The sequence below is a fragment of the Mesoplodon bidens genome (genome assembly GCF_964165515.1).
Source record: "Mesoplodon bidens genome assembly, chromosome: 17".
NCBI lineage: Eukaryota > Metazoa > Chordata > Mammalia > Artiodactyla > Ziphiidae > Mesoplodon > Mesoplodon bidens.
Window position 1 is genome coordinate 4,537,753 of NC_138174.1, and position 21,194 is coordinate 4,558,946.

Below are 21,194 nucleotides of genomic sequence, written 5' to 3' on the forward strand. Positions count from 1 at the left end.
GGTGGTCGGTGCCTTTCCACGTGGGGATGCACGTTTGAGTTAAGGTGAACATGAGTTCCTATGAGAACTTGTACTGGCTTTGAGATTCTTACAGGACATCCATGTGGAGATGTTTATGAGGTAATGACATGCACAAGTCTCGCTCAGGAAAGAGTTGACAAGGCAGCAAACAAACATTAACTCTGGATGCCACGTCTAGTTACAGTATTTAAAAACATATATAATTGTGTGCAGACTGTTTATTGAACAGACCCCTCACCAGAGAAGATGTACAGATGGCAAACAAGCACATGAAAAGATGCTCCACATCATATGTCATCGGGGAAGTGCAAATTAAAACGAGATATCACTACACACCTATTAGAATGGCAAAAATGCAAAACACTGACAACACCAAGTGCTGACAAGGGTGTGGAGCAACAGGAACTCGTGTTCATTGCCAGTGGGAGTGCAGAATGGTGCAGCCACTTTGAAAGACTGTTTAGCTGTTTCTTTTTGTTGTTGTTGTTGTTCAAAGGTAAAAGCTTTATTCAAATATGTTTTACTAAAAGGAACCGTATTTTAGAGATTGATCTATAGATAGGTTTGTTAGCTGTTTCTTAAAGAGCTAAACATCCTCGTACCGTAGAATCTAGTAGCCATGCTCCTTGGTATTTACCCGAGTTGAAAACTTAGATCCACACAAAAAGCTGCACCCAAATGCTTATTCATAATCACCAAACACTGGAAGCAGCCAGGATGTCCTTCAGTAGGTGAACGGATAAATAAAACTGTGTTACATTTAGACAATGGGATGTTATTCAGGGACAAAAAGAAATGAGTTATCAGGCCATGAAAAGGCACGGAGGAACCTCAAGTGCATATTACTAGGTGATAGAAGCCAATCTGAAAAGGCTCCATACTATATGATTTCAGTCCTATGACATTCTGGAAAAGGCAAAACTATGGAGACAGTAAAAGCAAGATCAGTGGTTGCCAAGATGGGGTGGGGTAAATAGCTGGGGCACAAAGGATTTTTAGGGCAATGAAACTACTCTGTAGGAGAACTATAATGGTGGATCCCGTCATCATATATATATGTCAAAGTCCATAGAATGTACTACACCAAGAGTGAACCCTAATGTAGACTGTGGACTTGGGGTGATAATGACATGTCAGTGTAGGTTCATCAGTTATAACACACGTGCCATCTGGTGCAGGATGCTGATAGCAGGGAGGCTATGTGTGTGGGGGGCAGGTGTTACATGAGAACTCTCTGCTTTCTGCCCAGTTTTTCAGTGAACCTAAAACTGTCTAAAAAATGAAGTCTAGTTAAAAAAAAAAAAAAAAGGTATCTCTGTCCAGGGAGAGAGGATGCAGGCGTGCCTTGTACACTCAGTAGGCAGTTACTAAATGTTTGTTGAGTGAATAAAGGAATAGCGTTTGGATTTGGAAATTCATCGTAAGAAGATACTGATTCCTATCTTGCTTGTTAAACTTTCAGAAATGTTATTAATTACACTTTAAGAAAAATTGGGAAGTATGTCTAGCACTCACAAGCATGAAGAGGTGATCCATAGAGAAAAATTTAACTCAGAATTCAACATGTCAATTTTTAGGGAGGGCCAGAGTCAGCACTGTATACCGAGATTTTGAAATATGAATTAGAAGAAGTTAATGCCATTGGAAAGTTGTCGGCACCATATAAGATGCTAACATTTCCAATTGTGAATGAGGTAAAATCCTAAGTTTAGAAAGCAACATGATTTATTGAATTACCTTGGGAAGTAAAAAGAAACCGTAGGTCCTGAGATGTTTATACATAAAGCATGCAAAATGAGAGAGTAGTTTTTCCTAAAGAAGTTTAATGGAAAGCAACTTGTGGGATAGCTCATGTAACAATCAAGTAAAAATTCTATACTATTTTGGGGCATTTTAAAATTCTACAACTTTGGGTCAGTCTCAGATATGTGTGAATATTCCTAATAAATTTTGAAAAATTCTACAGGCCTTTGACTGTGATACTTTATTTTTGTGATCATTTGCACAAAACCCCATGTGTTGAGATTAGAGTTTGGCTTGGGTGAGAATGTGGGTTCTGACCAGGTGGCCTTCCCCATGCATTCCTTCTCCAGGCAAACATGCTGAAGACATATTTGGTGAGTTGTTTAATGAGGCCAACAACTTCTACATCCGAGCAAATTCTCTTCAAGACAGAATTGATCGCCTTGCTGTCAAAGTCACCCAGCTGGATTCAACAGTGGAAGAGGGTAAGTAATTGCATGAGAGCCGTGAGCTGGAAGTGATGCGGACGGGACGGGAGTGGTTAATCGCAGGGTAATTCCTGCTGCTTCCTTGGGGTCCTATGCTGTTACTTCATGTTGTCTTTTCCTAGAAGAACAGTGAGGGGGAAAACCCACAACATGGGGTTAATTAGTAATTAAAAGAGTCCTATCTTGTCTGCCTTGTGTGCCACACTCTCTTTTTAAATAAACTGCACATGTAGTATTTGTTTTAAAGGACTCTTTGAATGCATTCAGTATTAGAAGTCCTCATGGAGGTTATTGGTAGTTATTGTAAAGATAATTTCTTACCTAAAAATCCAGACTCTGTCCAGCTAAGGGGGAGGGTGAGCTGTCACCTGATGCTCTCCTTAGGGCCGACGCTTCTCAGTCATGTGGCTGATCCTGCTGGTTTAACTGCCCAGAAATAGTGTTTACTGAAGGCCTCTAGGCTTCAGGGTTTTAGAACAAAGTTAATATTGACAGGCGCTGTGTAGTTAATTGATGGTCATACCCTGAAATTGGGGTACTTTCAACAAAATGAATATTCAACAATTCCTTAAAAAATTTTTCCACTTGCTGTCTCTTTTGAACAAAAGACTGAAATTAGACTGGAAAAAATCTGTCCCCCCAAATCAAGATGTGCCATTTTCTATTTACTCTGAAGAAAACGTTCAGATTAAAAGTTATTTTTGCCTGTATAGAAGGGTACTTACAATTTCTCTTGTTGCATTAAAACAATCCTAGCATCTGATTTTTCTACTATGCCTTTAATAGTAGTATTAATAAGAAGTGAAGGTTTTCTTTTTTTTAATATAGTTATTTATGGAATTCATCGCTCATCATTTAAGAAAAACATGTTTTCTCGTGTTCAGATCTTTTTCAAAGGTCAAAATTAAATTAGCAAACTAAAAATTTAACAGAAATGTAAAACACTGATATTTTAATATCTGTTATGAACATTCTTACTGACTTTTCCAACAATAAGTAGCAAGCTGAATCTGTGCTCTTTTTAATCTGATTTTTTAAATTTATCTCTTATTTTAAAAAATAAAAATTTGAATAGCTACTTGGTCTATTCAGATAAGACATTTTTACCATTTTAAATCAATCATTCACTTTTCAAATGGTATCACAAGTGATTTTTTAAAAAATACTTGTCTTCAGTTTTTTGTTCTTGCAGTTGTAATGCTTGTGGTAAACCTTATGCTGGAGAAGGTTAGTCTGAAGGTTAAATCTCATGAGAGTCTACAGCATATCTCATATCCTTAAAATTTCTTTCCAATCAAGATTTTACCTTATTACTTTCCTTGCCATGGATGTAATTGTAGAAAATTGCCTCGGCCGAGTTAGGAAATCTGTGCTCTACTTGGGCCTGCCACTGTTCTGCTGGGTGACCTTGGAAAGGTCATTTAACACCCCTGACCGTCAGCTTCATTGGTCCAGTGGGTTAATGAAACAGTTTACCCACCTCAAAAAGTCTGTGTCGAGGTCAGATGAGTTGATACCTGAGATGTAACCTGTTGTACAAACTCAAGAAATGAGTATAATTAGCCTGGTTCTCTCGTTCCTTAGTGTAGATTTGTATCATGCTGCTTAATTTCTAGGACTACAGGTATGTTGAAAAGCTTTGCCCTCTCTCTTTAATGTTAGTGTCAGAAAAATTTAATGCACTTTTTACATTTGTGTGTTTTTTGCAGAAGTATTTCCCACATGTAATTAAACTGGTATTAACTGTTTGAGTGATTTTCCCCCCTAAGATACCCAGGGGTATTGTGTTTACATTCCTGTTATACTCACAACTCTATTCCTGTGTGTTTTCTGAGAAATGCTATTTAAGTAAAGAATGATGCTCTAATACTAGGTTCAATGAAATCATTATATCGCTACAAAAGAAGGAAAGGCGTGACTTACAGAGATAACTGTAGTTTAGCAGAGGGAGGGAATGCATGTACTATTCAAGCATGGTTTTAAGTGAACAATAAAAGATATTATTTGGCTATTGTAGGAGAGGTTTAGGATTGTGAGTCAACTTATACGTGTTCCTAAAATATTTCCATATAACCCGACTTGGGGGACTTTTCTCTAAATAGTGTCACTACAGGATATCAACATGAAAAAAGCTTTCAAAAGTTCCACAGTCCAAGACCAGCAGGTGGTTTCAAAGAACAGCATTCCTAATCCTGTTGCCGACATTTACAACCAGAGTGATAAACCACCTCCTCTGAATATCCTTACACCATACAGGTACGGCTTTGTGTATCCCCAGAGCCTTTTCAGTGTAAAGAAGTTGAGAGAGGCGAGCAGTGCGGTGAAAGTATCTTTTCCGACTTGGAGAATGATAATTGCGGTGTTAGCCACAGTGAAACTAGTTATTTACAGAATTGCTAAAGTTTGAGCGTTTCAAAATATAACTAAGTTTACCAAGAGACGTGGGAGCTCTCATGTTAGCTTTAAATGCAGATATAAGTGGGCACATCACGTAATAACCCTGTGTGATTGTGGTGTTCCTCGTGTTCAAAATCAAGTTTTTTGTTTTTTTTTTTTTTTTTTTTCTTTTTGCGGTACGCGGGCCTCTCACTGTTGTGGCCTCTCCCGTTGCGGAGCACAGGCTCCGGATGCGCAGGCCCAGCGGCCATGGCTCACGGGCCCAGCCGCTCCGCGGCATATGGGATCCTCCCAGACCGGGGCACGAACCCGTATCCCCTGCATCGGCAGGCGGACTCTCAACCACTGCGCCACCAGGGAGGCCCTCAAAATCAAGTTTAAAGGAACTGCATAATTCACTTCTAATGCAGCAGAACACGTGTCTCAGCATTTCAGCCCTGCAGACATTTGTTACTGACTTCAGAAAAACATGTTCTGCAGCGTTAGAGGTTTCTAAGGGTGAATATATATATGGTCAAGAAATGAACCTTCTGTGTGAAGTGGTAGGACACACTATTAGGACCAAACTTCCAGGAAAAAGAATAGAAAATGTGCAAAAAATGAATCTTAAGAAACTAACTAAAAATGCTCTTTAGAACTCCTCTCCTACCGCCTGCCACATCAGTGTGTTCTTTCCCGTTTCATGTACTTCCCTGTTCTTCCCTGTCTTTTCACCCCACTGTCAAGCTCACTGTTCCAGCTTCTGATGAGCTCAGGCTGGTGGTGGGGTCCGCACGGCCCCCAGGACTAGCTCTGCTGGGTAGTGCCCCTGCAGAGGCCTTCCTGAAGTCACTGCGTCCTTCACGTCCATTATTGCCCTCCTGGGCCCAGTGGCCCTTCTCAGGGAGTGCCCAGAGGTTTTTTGGGTCTGAATTACTATCCTTTCACAGGGTCCCAAAGGAGATGTTTGGAGCTGCCCTTTGTTGCGGCTCTACTAGTAAAGCAGTAATTCAGACTGCGTCCCTTTCTTTCAGCATGGACAGAAAGATTCTCCAAAAAACGTAATGGAGATTCCATGGAAACCATGATGGGAGAGGACCAGGGTACCACATTTTTATATGAAACAAGCATACTTTTCTGGAGGTTTTAGCACACTCACTTAAAGATATAGATGAATAGTGGTATTGTAAGTCTAACGTTTTAACTTGTGACTTTGCTTTTATTCCATAGGCATTTTTCTGGGGCAATTTCAGTTTTACCTATTAGCCCAGAGCCATGAGAACTCAGTAAAATTTTCCTAAGAAACCTCACTAAATATTTTGTTCTAAAGGAGAAAAGAAACCCAGAAAACTCAATGAACCATGTGTATTTGATTATTCAAGATCACGATTAAATATTTGTGGTGATTTAAAATGTTTAATTGCATAAAAAATGAATCGACCTTTATATATTATATATTGTGTATTTACTCAGTTTTATGGAAAAGAAAAATGTCTTTGACTTTTTAATAGTGTTTAAGAATAGTAGTGCCAGCTCAAATCTACTTTTTATTAATACAGAAATGTTTGGGGTAAGAAAACACATAAACTTTTGCATTTGGACTTAAATATGACACAGTCACAACGCAGTCTTAAATATGAGATGTACAATGTGACTGAAAAATCGAATGTTTAGTTGTGATAAACAGGATATTTCTGCTTATATTCTGATGCCAAGGTTAACATTTGCTTAAGTTATTAAACATATTTATTCCATTAAGTATTAGCTCCTCATCAAAGTATTAGCTCCAATTTTGAAAAAAAGAAGATGCATTTTATACATCTTAAAATTGCAGGAAGTTCCTGCTCAGTTTTTCTGTCTTCACCTGTATTGAAGGCCTAGTATCTTAGGGAAATAATTTATATTTTTCACAATAATGTTATTAATAAAATCTCAATAGTGCAGGTTGCTTCTCACTTAGGAAATTCAGAAAAGAAAGGATTTTAAGTAATTAAAGTTTAAAGTACAGAGTGAATTGTGCTGATTTGTTAGTGACTTTAAGACAGAGCTACCAGATGACCCTCATCAAAGCCTGGGTCTCTTTATTTGATGTTGAGAAGCTTACAGAACACGGCATAGCAGGAACTTCAAGACCAGGTTCCCTTGAGTAATTCATGTCACTTTCTTTGACTGTGTGGCCACAAACTCTTTTCTATACTCATTTCTCTGATTTTTTTTCGTTCTCTGTATGCCTTAAATGACTAATTGAAATGCTAATTTTTAAAAATAAATTTATCTTTATTTTTGGCTGCATTGGGTCTTTGTTGTGGCGAGCAGGGGCTGCTCTTCATTGCGGTGCACGGGCTTCTCATTGCGGTGGCTTCTCTTGTTGTGGAGCATGGGCTCTAGGCACATGGGCTTCAATAGTTGCAGTACGCGGGCTCAGTAGTTGTGACTCTTGGGCTCTAGAGCGCAGACTCAGTAGTTGTGTCTCGCGGGCTTTAGAGCACAGCCTCAGTAGTTGTGGCGCATGGGCTTAGGTGCTCCATGGCATGTGGGATCCTCCCAGACCAGGGATCGAACCTGTGTCCCCTGCGTTGGCAGGCGGATCTCAACCACTGCGCCACCAGGGGAGTCCCTGACATGCTAATTTTAAATGTAAATATTTTGCCTCCTCTTGAAGGTAATATACAGGCCAGATACTTTTTAAAGCATTAGTAGAATAAATAGAGTGTTCACTTCTTATCATGATTATTTTGAGCTTTGCTATCTATTGATTTATATTACAACTTTGGATTCATATTGGCTGCATTTTTATTGGCTTATGATAAATGAATAACTTATATAAAGACTTGGGGCTTCCCTGGTGGCACAGTGGTTAAGAATCCACCTGCCAATGCAGGGGACACGGGTTCAATCCCTGGTCCGGGAAGATCGCACATGCCGTGGAGCAACTGAGTCCGTGAGCCACAACTACTGAAGCCCGTGTGCCTAGATCTGGTACTCTGCAACAAAGAGAAGCCACCGCAATGAGAAGCCTGCGCACAGCAACAAAGACCCAATGCAGCCCAAAATAAAAAAAAATAAAAAATAAAAAAGACTTGAAGTATTCTTTAGAATATAGTCATTGTAGCAGTTCTTGACAATGCAATGGCTACAAGTGAATTTTCTTTGCCGGTTACTTCCATTTAAAAAAATATCTAGGTCATCACTTTTTATCCTAGTTACATTTATACACCATGAACTTTTTGCTTCTTTCCTAATTGAATTGTAGACATTGGGCAAACCTGATGAAGAAAAACGCACAGAGTACTTGCTAATTTTTATCCTAATAACATTGTCGCTCCAGAGTAGAAGTGAATGTATATATATATACTAAGAATCCATCCATCTCTGTGTGTAGCCCCCATTGGAATAAACAAAACATACCTTGAAATAACTGTGGAACTAAATATTGCTGTTTATGAGCCATATTGTGATTTGGGGCAGCACTTTGCTATACCGAAATCTAAATTTGCAAGAGTAGGTTTTACTTCATTATTCTAGAAAAAAAGTGCTGTTCTTGCATGTTCACACGTTTTTCCAAATAAAGAAAATTGGGAGACTTAACAGTGTATAAGGACAGTTCAAATTCCTCACGTAGATGTTATCATCTCATGAGTTAGAATTAACATTAATGGTTACCCCATATGAAACTATCTAACGACCTTTTCTCCCCCCCTACTTGTAATACATTGGTTTATAGAGATGATAAAAAGGATGGGCTGAAGTTCTATACGGATCCTTCCTATTTCTTTGACCTCTGGAAAGAAAAAATGCTACAGGACACAGAAGACAAAAGGAAAGAGAAAAGACGTCAAAAGGTAAATAATTCTAGTATGGGAAACGTGCATATAAACGTGTAAATGGGATTCTCCCTTAGAAATTAGAAGTTTAAAATCAGTAAATTCTTTAAATGGTTGAGATGTTGAATTTCGTGCTGAAGTTTTTTTAGAGGTTGCATTTGTCACATGAAGATACCATTCAGTCTAACACAGTAATACTATTTTCAATAAATACTGTTGATTTGTTCTCTAATACTTGCTTTGCTTTAATAAATACAGTGGCTGAAATTTCAGTTTTGTTCGTAACTGTAGTTTATAACTTTTCTCTTGCTCTTCAAATTTCGCAAAGCAGTCAACATTCCATATCAGAATTTTCTGCTTTGGTCTTTTTAACATTGTTAATTGTTGGGTTGTCACCTAACTGTAATTAAGACCGTGGTGAGAGGTTCATATTGGATTGAAAAGCGTGTGTGATCTGCACATCTGGAGGAGGGTAGTATTTACTAAAAATGAGATTCCTTTTGGTGGGGTGGTCGTAGGCAGGAGAACTGTAAGTTGGAAGGTTGAGAGAAGTCTGTACTGCAAACGCTCTTGGGAGGACAAACCCACTCTCAGATTAAGGAACTTCTGTTTTGAAAATTATCCCTTTGGGGCCCAGAAATTAGGCTTAAACCATTGAAAATGAGAGTTAACACTCCAAAGGCAGATATTTGCCAAGCATTTTATATGTGAGCTGTGTTTTAAAAAATGACCACCTGCTTTGTTTGACAAATATTAGGGTGTGTGAATTAAGAGCTTAGCATTTTGTGGGCTGGCTGCCTGAAGGTTCTGAGACATCTAGTAGGTGTATTGGCCCAGTAGGAGTGACAGTTCGAGATGGAAGAGGACTTGAGATTTGAAAACAGGATTTAGGAAAGGGAACATGGAAATAGGTTGCAGACTGCAAGTGTGAGAGGTTACCACGAATTCTGGGAGAGAATTCCACAGACTTGGTTATCTGTGTGCTCTTCTCGTGCTGATGGGTTGGGGAGATTTAATGGGAAATCTTCGAAGAGTTGCTGGGTATTCAAGTGGAGAAATATTCAAGCAAAGAAGCTGCAAAGTGTTCAGGTGAAGAAAAGAAAGATACTAATCTCTCCAAAGGAAAAGGAACAGAGATTTAAAGGCCTGTTGGTCTTAATCCCTGCACTTTTTTGTGGTAACAGGGCAAACCCCCAAGTACTTGTAAGAGTACCCTCCTTTAAAAATCGCCTGCTTTTAAAATGGCCTCGCAGGATTTCCTGGAAGCATCAGTGATACTTTTGACAAAAATATTTAACTTTTCTGCCACTGTTCTTTAGTCTTAATCTGCTCTGTGTGGTTACTGTGTCTTCAAAATTGTGTGTCATTTCCTTGGCAGTTTTGTCTCATTCCATATTCGTCAAAGACATAAAATTCTGATGAGAATTTCTTATTCGTTCATTTATATAATGGTTCTTCTTTGAATGGCTTGTAAATGCTGTGCTGAAAAAGAAAGGATTATCACCCTCATGGAGATGAAAATATAGCGGGGGAAACAAACATTAGATAATCATGCCGTCCTTTGGAACTCATAAAGAGGGAAAGAAATTTGAAAATTTTAATACAAATCTGCTTTATATAGGAACAGAAAATGAGGCAAGATATCCTTAATTTCCCAGGATTTTAGAAACCCAAAAGTCACTTTCACTTTGGAACAGACAGTTCTATCTGAAGGAAGAATTAGTTCAGAAAATTTGGGGATAAGACATCCATTGTTTCTGAACATTAAATTTCCTTAGTTTGATGGTCGAAAAACATTTTTTTTAAAGTTGTGCAAATAATTATGTCGTTGTAGGGCTGTAGTTACAGTGCTGGGAAGGAGAAGCCTTGGGGGGGGTGGCAGCCGCAGGTGGGGTGACAGTGCAGAAGGTGAGGTGGTGAGTTGAGGAAGGCCTCTCGGTGTTGCTCACTGAGATGCAAGGACTGATAGCAGAAGTTAGCTAAACAGAGTGAGTGTGTGTGCGACTGTGTGTGCATGTACGTGAGAGGGGGTGCCGGAGGCGTGCTGGGCAGATGGAGGGGCTTTCAGGTATTGATAGGGGCAGCTAAGATCATCCTGGGGCAGGAAACAGCTTGCAGTAGTCTCAGGATTTTAACATAGGCAGTGTAGTTGAGATACAGGTGCATCATGGTTAACATTTTATTATAGTTGGTTTGTGTGTGTGTGTCGGGTGCGTGTTGATGGGTAGATTGGAGGCTAAACCATTGTAAAGAAAGTGGCAGATACAACACTTATCCCTAAATATGTCAGCATACATCTCTTAAAAGTAAAGGTGGGGCTTCCCTGGTGGCGCAGTGATTGAGAGTCTGCCTGCCGATGCAGGGGACGCGGGTTCGTGCCCCGGTCCGGGAAGATCCCACATGCCGCAGAGCGGCTGGGCCCGTGAGCCATGGCCGCTGAGCCTGCGCATCTGGAGCCTGTGCTCCGCAACGGGAGAGCCCACAACAGTGAGAGGCCCACGTACCGCAAAAAAAAAAAAAAAAAGTAAGGGTGATAGTTATTAATTAGTGTAATACAGTGACACTTGAGTGAGATGTATATTGGAATCCATTGAGGTCTCCCCTCTTTTTTCTCTCTTTTGGTTTTAAAAGTGTTCAGACAATACATGCCAGTTGTAAAATGCCGCACCTACCCTGAAGTAAACACATTCGTTTAGAAAATTTGGGGGTGAGTTTCTCCCTTGTCCAGGCATAACCACCCTCTGGTAACAGATGTGCATACTTTTCGACCTTGTAGGGCATTCATAAATACATGTGTACACATTTCACAGAGTATTTTTTATTCCTAGAATTGACCTGTATACACACACACACAGACATATACATACAGTGATGTAAGAAAGATGTACTTCATTCTTTTTAATAGTTGTGTCATATTCCAAAGTTTGGATGCTTCATAAACTATTTACCCATTACCGAATTAATGAATATTTAGGTTGCTTCTAAATTGTTGCTGTTACAGCACTGTAGGGGGTACCTGTACTCATGTGCACATATTTCGTCAGAGTAAGTTCCCAGAAGTGCAGTGTGAACTTGAAAATTTGAAAGATACCATCCTATTGCTCCTGACCCTTTAAGGACTGAACCAGTTTATACTCCTAACAGGCCTCCTCCAGTCCTGAAGGTTATTATTATTATTTGGCATTATCTTCATTTATTTAAAAATTTAAAAACAATTTATACAGTTTTTAAAGGTTACTTTCCATCTATAGTTATTACAGAATATTGGCTCTGCTCCCCGTGTTGTACAACACGTCCTTGAGCCTGCCCTACACCCACTAGTTTGCACCTCCCCTCCCCCGTCCCTGCGTGCCCCCCACCACTGGTAGCCACTAGTTTGTTCTCTGTATCTGTGAGTCTGCTGCTTTTTTGTTATATCCATTAGTTTGTTGTAGTTTTTAGATTCCACATATAAGTGTATCATACAGTACTTGTCTTTCTCTGTCTGACTTATTTCACTGAGCATAATGCCCTCCAAGTCATCCATGTTGCTGCAAATGGCATGATTTCGTTCTTTTTTATGGCTGAGTAGTATTCCATTGTATATATGTACCACATCTTCTTTATCCATTCATCTGCTGATGAACTATTATTATTTTTTGATGAGCTTCCCCACCCCCCCCCAAAACCTAATACGAATTGCACATCTTCCCGTGTCTTCATTAACCCTCGGCCTGTGTTCTGTGAACGTCACGTTCACGTCGTCTGCCAGCACGTCGCCTGAGCCTCCTGGGTACCTGGGCTAACAGCTCACCTTCTCCCCCGTGGGCCTGCTCGCACCTGGACACCTGAGCAGCTTTCTGCCCGGCATCCCTGCGTTTCCCCGTGGACTCTGTCCCCAGCACAGGGGCTCCTCTCACGCGCCAGCCCCTCCCCCTCAGTCTTCATGGTTCCCGTTGCTCTTGGGATAAAGAACAACATTTCTACGCAGCCTTCAAGGTCTTACCCGCCGTTCGCCCGAATTCACACTCACCTCTGTCGCTTCTGGCGAGATGCTGTCCCGTTGCCTCTTGTGTGCGTCTGCCCCCCTCACCCTGCAGAGCTTGTCCCAGCCTCTCGGGCACCCTCCCTGACTTCCAGACCGGACGGCATTCCCTGTGTAATACATTCGTGTTGTTGCACATTTCATAATTGCACATTTATCTGTGTGGCTTTGTGGGCTTCCCCCCTGGACCGCAAGCTCCATGAGGGCAGATCCTTGTCTTTTTTTGTTTGCCATTTGTACCGTCCGGGCCTGGCAGCTGCTGGGACGTAGTGAGCACCATTGTTCACCTGGATGTGATCATTCAGTCCGCGTTTACTGAGCGTGGACCCTCTGGAGAGCCATGCGTGGAGGTGCTGTGAGGGGATCGTAGGACTTACAGGCGCAAAACTCACCTCCCTAAAGGTCAGCACATCTCACGGGGGAAGCAGGAGGGATGTAAACACACGTAGAGGTAACTGTCCTCACCTTTAAAGAAGCACCTGCGTAGGACCCAAGTTATTTATTGAAGACAGTTTTGCTGGCAAAGTAGGGCTGGAGCAGGAATGATTCTTTGTACGGGAGGGAAGGTAAGTTCTTGTTTTTGTTTTTGTTAAGCTAGTTGCAGGGTTCGCTTAAATATTCTGGAATAACCTTTTCAAACTGAAATGGAGCATTTAAAATTATGTTTTGAAAGATGATTGCACGTTAACAAGTCAGAATGGTGTAGGGGTGGGAAACGATTTCTCTGTCTGGTGCGGGCAGGTATTTCATGTGTATAATAGAGATCTAAAAGGTGCCGTACATTGAAAACAAGCTAAATCCTGGTGAAGTGAGAATTCTTGACCAGAAATGATGGTGAGCGACTCTTGAAGTTGCAGCACAGTAACTTTGATGTGTCGATGTTAAATCGTTGGGTATCTGTTATTTTGGTTGGGTCTGAGTTGGGTAAGCGTGTTAGAACGTTCTGGACCCGGGAGTGCTGGAGACGGGCCTGCCTTGTCTGCGCCCCGGGCTCGGGGCTGCCGGGGCCACTGCACTAACCTACTCTTTTCCTTCCCTCTGTCTCGGCACGCCTGCCTTCCTTCCTGGACGTCAGGAGCAAAAGCGTATAGATGGCACAACCCGAGAGGTGAAAAAGGTTAGAAAAGCCAGAAACAGGCGCCAGGAGTGGAATATGATGGCGTATGACAAAGAGCTTAGACCCGACACCAGGTTGTCACAGAGCGTACACCACGGAGCATCTTCCGAGGGATCCCTGTCCCCAGACACTAGGTGTGTGTGCGTGTGCGCGTTGTGTGCACGTGCGTGTGCAGGCCGGGCTTGGCTTCCCTGCAAATGGAAATGCACGGTAGCATTGTGCTTCTGTGGCCCACAGTGTATTTCCAAACTTTCCTTAAAAATGAACGGGATATGTTTTGACTTCGAAATAATAGTTTAAAGCAGTTTTCTATGACGTTGGGTTACTTTGTGTGATTTTCTCTCTCTCTGACTTGATCATTCCATTAACCTAGATGTACTGTTTTAACATTGATTCTGAATTTGGGCGTAGTAGCTGCCTGTGACTGACCATTTTAATTTTAATAATCATTTAATTCTCTCTCTGCCTCTTTTGCTTAGAATGTTGCCTTTCCTTTGCCACTTGGTATCTGAAACGATTGGTAGGTGGTAGCTGATGTGATCAAGGAATAACTGTTGTTCTTTTTGATAACCTTTTCTAAAAGTGATGAACAAAGATTTTTTTTCTTCAGTTCGCTAATCTTATGTATTCTAATTGCAGGAGGAGGATTCTGTTGAAGCTTATTTTAAAAATTTGTTAGCAATTAAGTAAAAATCTCTCTTGCAGATGTGAAAGATGTGGTCAGTAAGCAGCATTTATCCCAGAAGGGCTTCACTGAAGGAGAAGAACTGACCAGTCAATTGTAACTTACGGTTAATTTCCTATTTCTGCTTCTGTAAGGTTGGAGTCTTCCATCAGTGTTTAAAAATGTGAATAGAGAATTCTTAATGATTCAAGGATGTTTCACAAACAGCAACAACCTGGACCTTGCGTTAGATCTGTTTTTTTTTTTTTTTTTTAATGTTTATCTTCATTAACCTTAGTGTTTAGCACAGACTGACAGATGGAAGATGCTTTTACTGTTTGGTGGTTACGGCCCCCGTCAAAACTCCTGCCCCACAGGGGCCGTCAGCCGTTGTCCGTGAGGCAGGTCTCGGTCATTTTTCTGTACAAGCTGTGATCGGTAGCTATTGGAGAATTACTGGATCTCTAAGTGAGCTCTGGCCTCAAGTTTTAACCTTTATGTCAGTTTATTTCTGTGGAAAGTAAGAATGATGATACACTTGTGCTCAGAGTTCTTTGGGTGGGGAGAAGTGCTTGAACTTGATAGCTCCCAGGAGGTCCATTTGGTTTTTGTTTTTTTCCAGCTAACTTAATTGTGACTGTTTACTCATGCAAAACATATACTTTGTCATTCTCCATAAATTCTCTTTCATTTCAGTAGTTAGATGGAAAATGACTTTTTTTAATCCCTCAGTTGAATAATTGATATTTATTCTAGAATCTGAGATTAGATTGCGCCATACTGGATGTACAATTGATGGATGATATCCCTTGAATTATTTTGGAAATTTTTATTTTTTATTTGACTAAAGTATGTCACTATTTTTCTTATTATGAAATAAGATAAACTTTCTATATTTGGAAATTATAGAAAAAATTAAAGTATTCATAAACCTGTTATCCAGAGAAACCACTTTTTTTGCATTTTAGTGTATTTCTTTCTTTGGTCTTTCTTCTGTAAATGTGTATATTTTTCTTTTACAAAAGTGAAATATTGCTCTGTGTTTTCTGTCTTTTGATTTTTTAACTTCTTGTATTCATGTTTTAAGTATTATTTAGAAACATGGTTTTTAATGGATGTATTCAGGATAACTGAGGGAAATTTGAGTATCAAGTATCATGGTATGTGTATAAGTTGTTCATATAACTTATCTATTTTAAGCTGATCACATAAACTGATGATAAGTTTTTACTCCCTTTGTAGATGGTCAGGAATGGTTTGATTCTAAGCGTACATTTAGGATGAGACTTGATGCGGTGCCTGCCCACTGCTCTCCCCGGCGATCCGGAAGCAGGATGTCTCCTTGCCCACCGTCCTCGCCCCTTTCCTCCTCCTGTCCTGGGTGTTGCAGATGCCCGGCTCTGCCCACCCTCCCACCCACAGAACCCTGAGGGATTCGTTTGATTCTCCCACTGGGTCTCCACTGCTTACACCTACTTCTCCCTGTTTCCATCTTGTCTTCACTCCTCCACGTTCTCTTTCCCGTAACAGATAATTCCTGATGCTCATGCAGCTTCAGGACCACCCGCTCGTGCCCACACCAGTGCCGTGTCTTCTGTGGCTGATTTCTGCCTTCCTGTAGGGGTCCTTGTCTCTCAGAGGTCACCCCCCCTCCTCACCTCTCCTCCAGCCCACCGGTGTCCCCTGTACTTGGGCAGTGACCCCTCGAGTGACCGGTCCCATCTCCCACCCACCCTTCATCAGAGCCCTGTCCTCCCCTCTCTCCTGCTGTAATTCTTGATGTCGGACATTCACTGCCCGTTGCTTTCCTCCATCCAATTATGCCGTTTGTATTGGCTCCTTTCGGCCCTTTATCACCAAGCTACTTTACAGGACAGCTTTCCAAATTGTGCCAGAATATTCCCAGTTCCTGGCTTCTCATCCCATCAGAAGCACTCCACGTTTTGTAGATAAGTCTGTTTCCCTTAGAAAGTTATGCCCAGTCTATGACGTAGCCCCCCCGACAGAGCCAAGCACCCATCATCAAGGACTCCAGAGTTTTAGGTATTTACATTTTTAAAATAAGATAAATCTAAATACAGGTCAGAGTCTTCCCCCGTTAAAAATATTTTTAACTCTCTGACCAGCAAGCAGTTGCCATAGTTCAAAAGACAGTCATACGTGCACTGTAATCTAGAGTTTATAGTGCACTTAGGGGAGAAGAAAGTGAGTTACAAGTTATTATTATATTGCAATTAGGGAAGGAAAAAGAAAAAAGCCAGCAATCTTTTGCCATTTAAAGAACTTTTCTGTGTGGTGTGATACTCCAGGGACGCTACTGTCTGAATTCCAAAGACCCAAAGTGTGTTTGCCTCTTTCCTTCAGAGAGAGAGACACAAGCTGAATCCTAACAGAAACCAGCAAATAAGTGTGAGAAAAGTAAGAACGAGAAGAGAAGAGTGGGAGAGAAGGAAGATGGGCATTGAGTTTATGAGTGACGCCAGGAAACTGCAGCAGGCAGGGAGCTCGGGAGACGACAGGACGCCCAGAGGGTTTGTCGCTCCGCTTGTTCTTGGGTCGCAGCCTCAGCAGCCCCCTGCTTCGGCGTCACGAGAGGATGTGCCCCCTGTACTGACCACGCGTCCCGTAACCCGGGTGACTAACACCCTGTGACGTTGCCGAGCCCTCCCCTCCCCCAGCGGCCTTCCGAACCCTCTGCTGACTAAAACCAGACGCGCGTTCCTTTCAGAGTTTCCCTCCCACCCGTGCGTTCGGAGACAGCAAGAGGGCCTCTGCGCATGGCACCGCACTCCTCCTCCTTTTTGGGCTAAATATGTTTCTTCTGTTGAAGAAAACTGCGACTCACCGTATTGCATCCTTGATTTCTTTTGCTGTTCTTACTGTTACTATGTATCCGGTTCGTCTGCCATTTGATAAGGTCTCATCACGTGCTGTCCGTTTCATTGCACTGAAATCTTAGGTCTCCGATGCCATTTTCACGTTAGGCACAGTGTGTCTTGCAGCCTCCCCTCTTAGTAAAGGGTCGGCTGCGATGTTGAGGAGGGGGCTCTGCTGTCTGCCGCTTGCCCGTCCGTCTGACGCACTCACTTCAAAGCTGCGGCTCTGAATCCACGTAACCCTGGTGCTTGCCGCTAAAGTCGTGATGACATTGTCGCTTGTGGGCCTAGACCTAGTTGATGGGAAAGGGAATAAGCGTGTGGTTTCTGTGCCTTGGCCGCGTTATTATTCAAATACATGCTGATGCCTGGGAGGAGAAATCTTTTTCACTTACGTCGTTTTCTCCCACCCCTGGTTCTGGCCGTCAGGTCCCACGCATCGGACATCACGGATTACTCGTATCCTGCCACCCCCAACCATTCTCTGCACCCGCAGCCCGGGACGCCTTCCCACGGAGCCGCTGACGCACCGCCACGCGGGCCGGCAGTCCAGGCCCCCGAGCACGAGTACCGGCCCCCGTCGGCCTCAGCCAGGCACCTGGCCCTGAACCGGCCCCAGAAGCCGCCTCCGCCCCCGCCGCAGGCCGCAGAGGCGTCGCAGGCCCCTGCGCCCCTGGCTCCCGCCGACTACGGGTAATTCCCCACTCTCGGGCTCTGACCATGGCTTGCCGTTGCACTGGGGTCTTGCTGTGCGTGGTGGAAGAATTTTCACTGAATAATCACACTGTGGAGGCCAGGATGCAGCCAAGAGTGACCGGATACGGATACTGTCAGTCATGAGAAATCCTGTGTGAAAAAATGCAGTGTCATGCTGCTCCCCCTTTTTATTACAGATGAGCCTCAGGTTGGTGTCTGTATTCGTGAACACACGTTCCCTTTATGTCTGAATGGCTGAGCCAAGGCATTGACAGAGGATCAGCTGCCAGTTTTGTGAACCTGTCCCAGATGCTCCAGGGCTTCTCTGTATATGCCGGGCAAACCGCAGAGAACTCGTAGCTCAAAGGAGAGAACTATACAGTGCAGCGCTTGTCACACTTGTACATGTAACCCGGACCTCTTGGTACCCAAATACTCTTCTGCCACCAGGTCCTCTTGATTTCTGTCGTTGGGGAAAAACTCGAACACCACCTAAACAAAGACCCTCCTGTTGAGCGTTTATTAATTGAAGCCCCCGCCTGTGTTTAGATAGGCTGTAGTTTTCACACAACCTCAGTCTTTAAAGAGTTAGCCCCTCCAAGTCAGCGCCCAGGGAAGTTGAAAATGTGTTTCCATCAGCAGTGTTTCTCTTCACTCCAGAGCAGCGTGGGTCACATTCTGAATGTGTGTCCCTCAGCTCCCCGAGGTTTTCTCCCTCGGTGGTTGGTTCTTTTTAAGTCAGGATCCCCAGAGTGTGTTCTGTGGCTCTTACCAAGTATCAGGCAGAGAGGGTTTGCGGTCCAGTTGGTTTAGAAAGCTCCTGGCTAAATAGAACTCAGCAGGTTTCTTGGCTGGAGGGGTTTTCAAAGCTTTGGATATTCTGATGGGCGTCACGGGCTTGGGGAATTTCCATGGAGACGCGATATGAAACACAGAATTTCCCAGTCTGACTGGCCACAGAACCCTTGTTAGATGGGTTTTCAAGCCACCACTTTTTTTTTTTTTTTTTCCTGTACGCGGGCCTCTCACCGTTGTGGCCTCTCCCGTTGCGGAGCACAGGCTCCGGACGCGCAGGCTCAGCGGCCATGGCTCATGGGCCCAGCCGCTCCGCGGCATGTGGGATCCTCCCGGACCGGGGCACGAACCCGTGTCCCCTGCATCGGCAGGCGGACTCTCAACCACTGCGCCACCAGGGGAGCCCCCTCAAGCCACCACTTGCGAGATGCCTCGTGCAGAGGATGCGTTCGTGCTGCCTCCGCACCTCTGCAGTCAGCTCTTGCAGTGTTCCACAGAAGGTTACTGTTTCGGGGGTTAACTTTCTGGTGCACGTCAGTAGATCCTGAATTCCGGCCTAGGGATTTATGTGCACCTGTGATCCGAAGCGTGGATGTTCGTGGCCTGCAGTGTTGTAAATCCAGCGGCCAGCGCGCGTCTTGTCTGGGGAGGCCTCTCTCCGCGGCGTGTGGGAACCGCCGAGGTCGGGACCCGGGGTTGCTCTCTGGTGACTTTTGTTTCGTGTCTCCGCCAGGATGCTCCCGGCACAGATCATGGAGTATTACAACCCCTCAGGACCCCCGCCGCCGCCGCCCCCGCCCATGATCCCCTCCGCACAGACTGCCTTCGTCAGCCCCCTCCAGATGCCCGCGCAGCCCCCCTTCCCGGCGTCTGCCGGCCCCTCCTACGCGGGCCCTCCCCACCCTCCCTCCGGTGGGCTGGTGGTCACGGCCCCGCCCCCCCCGGGCCCCCCGCCGCCGCCGCCGGGCCCTCCGGGTGCCGGCTCTTCGCTCTCCTCCTCCCCGATGCACGGCCCGCCGGGAGCCGAGGCAAAGAGGCCGGAGGCCGCGCAGCCGCCCGTGAGCGACGCCCGGAGCGACCTCCTCGCTGCCATTCGGATGGGTGAGTGCGCGTCCCGGGACGCTGCCCCCTGTCCCGGCAGCTGCAGCCTCGTCTGCTTCCAGGGACCCCCTCTGCCCCAGAGGGCCGGTAGAAGAGGGTTCAAGGAGCCTTGTTTGGTTTTCTTTCTTCTTAATAGTGGATACATTTTTTTTCAGTGCAAAGTAAGCTCAGTGATAAAGCACTGAATTCAGGAAAGCTTTACTTGAGCAGAAACATGATAAAAATGATCATTAATTAATTGGATCTTTTTTCTCTGTGTTCTGCTCTAAGGGCCAAAGTATAAATGAAAGAAAATGAGCTCATGTCACTGATTTAGTTTTTTTAGAAACCTAGGATGTAACTTACTTAGCCTTTTCATATTTTTAGTTTGATGTGCTAAGCCAGTAGATTTTCAACATTTATTTGAGTAGCAAAACCCTTGTCGGGTGAAGGTCCTACACCAAACCCCAGAACATGAAACCTTTAAAAAGTGGAGCGTCTCTGGTCAGATCTGGGCGGAGGAGCCCAGATCCTCCCCCGTGTGCCCCTCCGGGTCAGAACCCACGTTAAACGTCTATTCCACGTCATTTATTCTTAACCCCAGGTCCCGGCCCACATTGGCTGGGGGTCTGACAGGATGTGGAACTCTGCCGGGAGCTTCCCATACAGTGAGGGCTGCTGCATCTCCCGGGCGCAGTTTGGTGGCTTTGGTCTGCAGGTGGCTGGGGGAGGGGCTGGCTGCATGTCCTCGACGCCCCTCACAGGACACGGGGACAGCACTGCCTCTGCCCCTTGTGCAGGCACCGCGGCCAGGCCTGGGTGTGGCGTCTGCCCTCCTGCGGGTCCTGGAGCTCTTGTATGCGTTGACGTTACTGACGCACGATGATTTTGTCAAGAAAAAAGTCCCAGCGTCAGAATACCTCGCTGATCACGTGTTCGGGGTCCTGGTAGGACAGTGGTTTGCTTTTTGACACCTGTGAGCCTTGTCCAATGAGAGGGATCCATAACCTGGATCTGTCAGACCACATCGAGGGACATCCTACAAAAACATGGAGGTCGTAGAACACAGAGATTAAGGGAGGTTAATGAAACGTGCAAGTAATGTAACAGGTGAGATCCCAGGGCGGATCCCAAACCTGGTGGAAAACCTTTTTCGTTTGTTATATTAGGTCTATTTGCAAAATTTAAATAAAATTCATAGAATAGATGGTACTATTGTATCTCTGCTGATAGTCTGATTTTGATCAATTTTTTTTTTTAGGAAAGACACATGAAGTATTTTAGGGGCAAAGGGACATTATATGCCACTTAACTCTCAGATGGTCCAGAAAAAAAGTATGTGTGTGTGTGTAAATGAGAGTGATAGAGGATAAATCTGGTCAGATGTTATCAGCTGGGGAACCTGAGTAGGTTATATGGGAACGTTTTTCTTCTAGTCTTACAGCTACTTTATAGGTCTGAAATTATTCTGAAAGAAAAGATTAAAGAAA

The 21,194-nt window shown here is 43.8% G+C and overlaps 1 protein-coding gene across 3 annotated transcripts in view; it reads left to right on the plus strand.

The window, feature by feature from the left end:
* Positions 1–21,194, plus strand: part of WASF3 (WASP family member 3) — a 92,593-nt gene that overhangs the window by 67,754 nt on the left and 3,645 nt on the right. For 2 of the 3 annotated variants that reach the window (XM_081214711.1, XM_081214712.1), the window contains exons 4-9: positions 2,115–2,249; positions 4,355–4,508; positions 8,353–8,470; positions 13,552–13,727; positions 17,563–17,826; positions 19,358–19,725. In XM_081214711.1, coding sequence (XP_081070837.1) covers positions 2,115–2,249; positions 4,355–4,508; positions 8,353–8,470; positions 13,552–13,727; positions 17,563–17,826; positions 19,358–19,725 — 1,215 coding nt within the window. Of the gene's footprint in view, positions 1–2,114; positions 2,250–4,354; positions 4,509–8,352; positions 8,471–13,551; positions 13,728–16,621; positions 16,789–17,562; positions 17,827–19,357; positions 19,726–21,194 lie in introns of all 3 variants that reach the window. The other variant, XM_081214713.1, reaches the window with a different exon arrangement.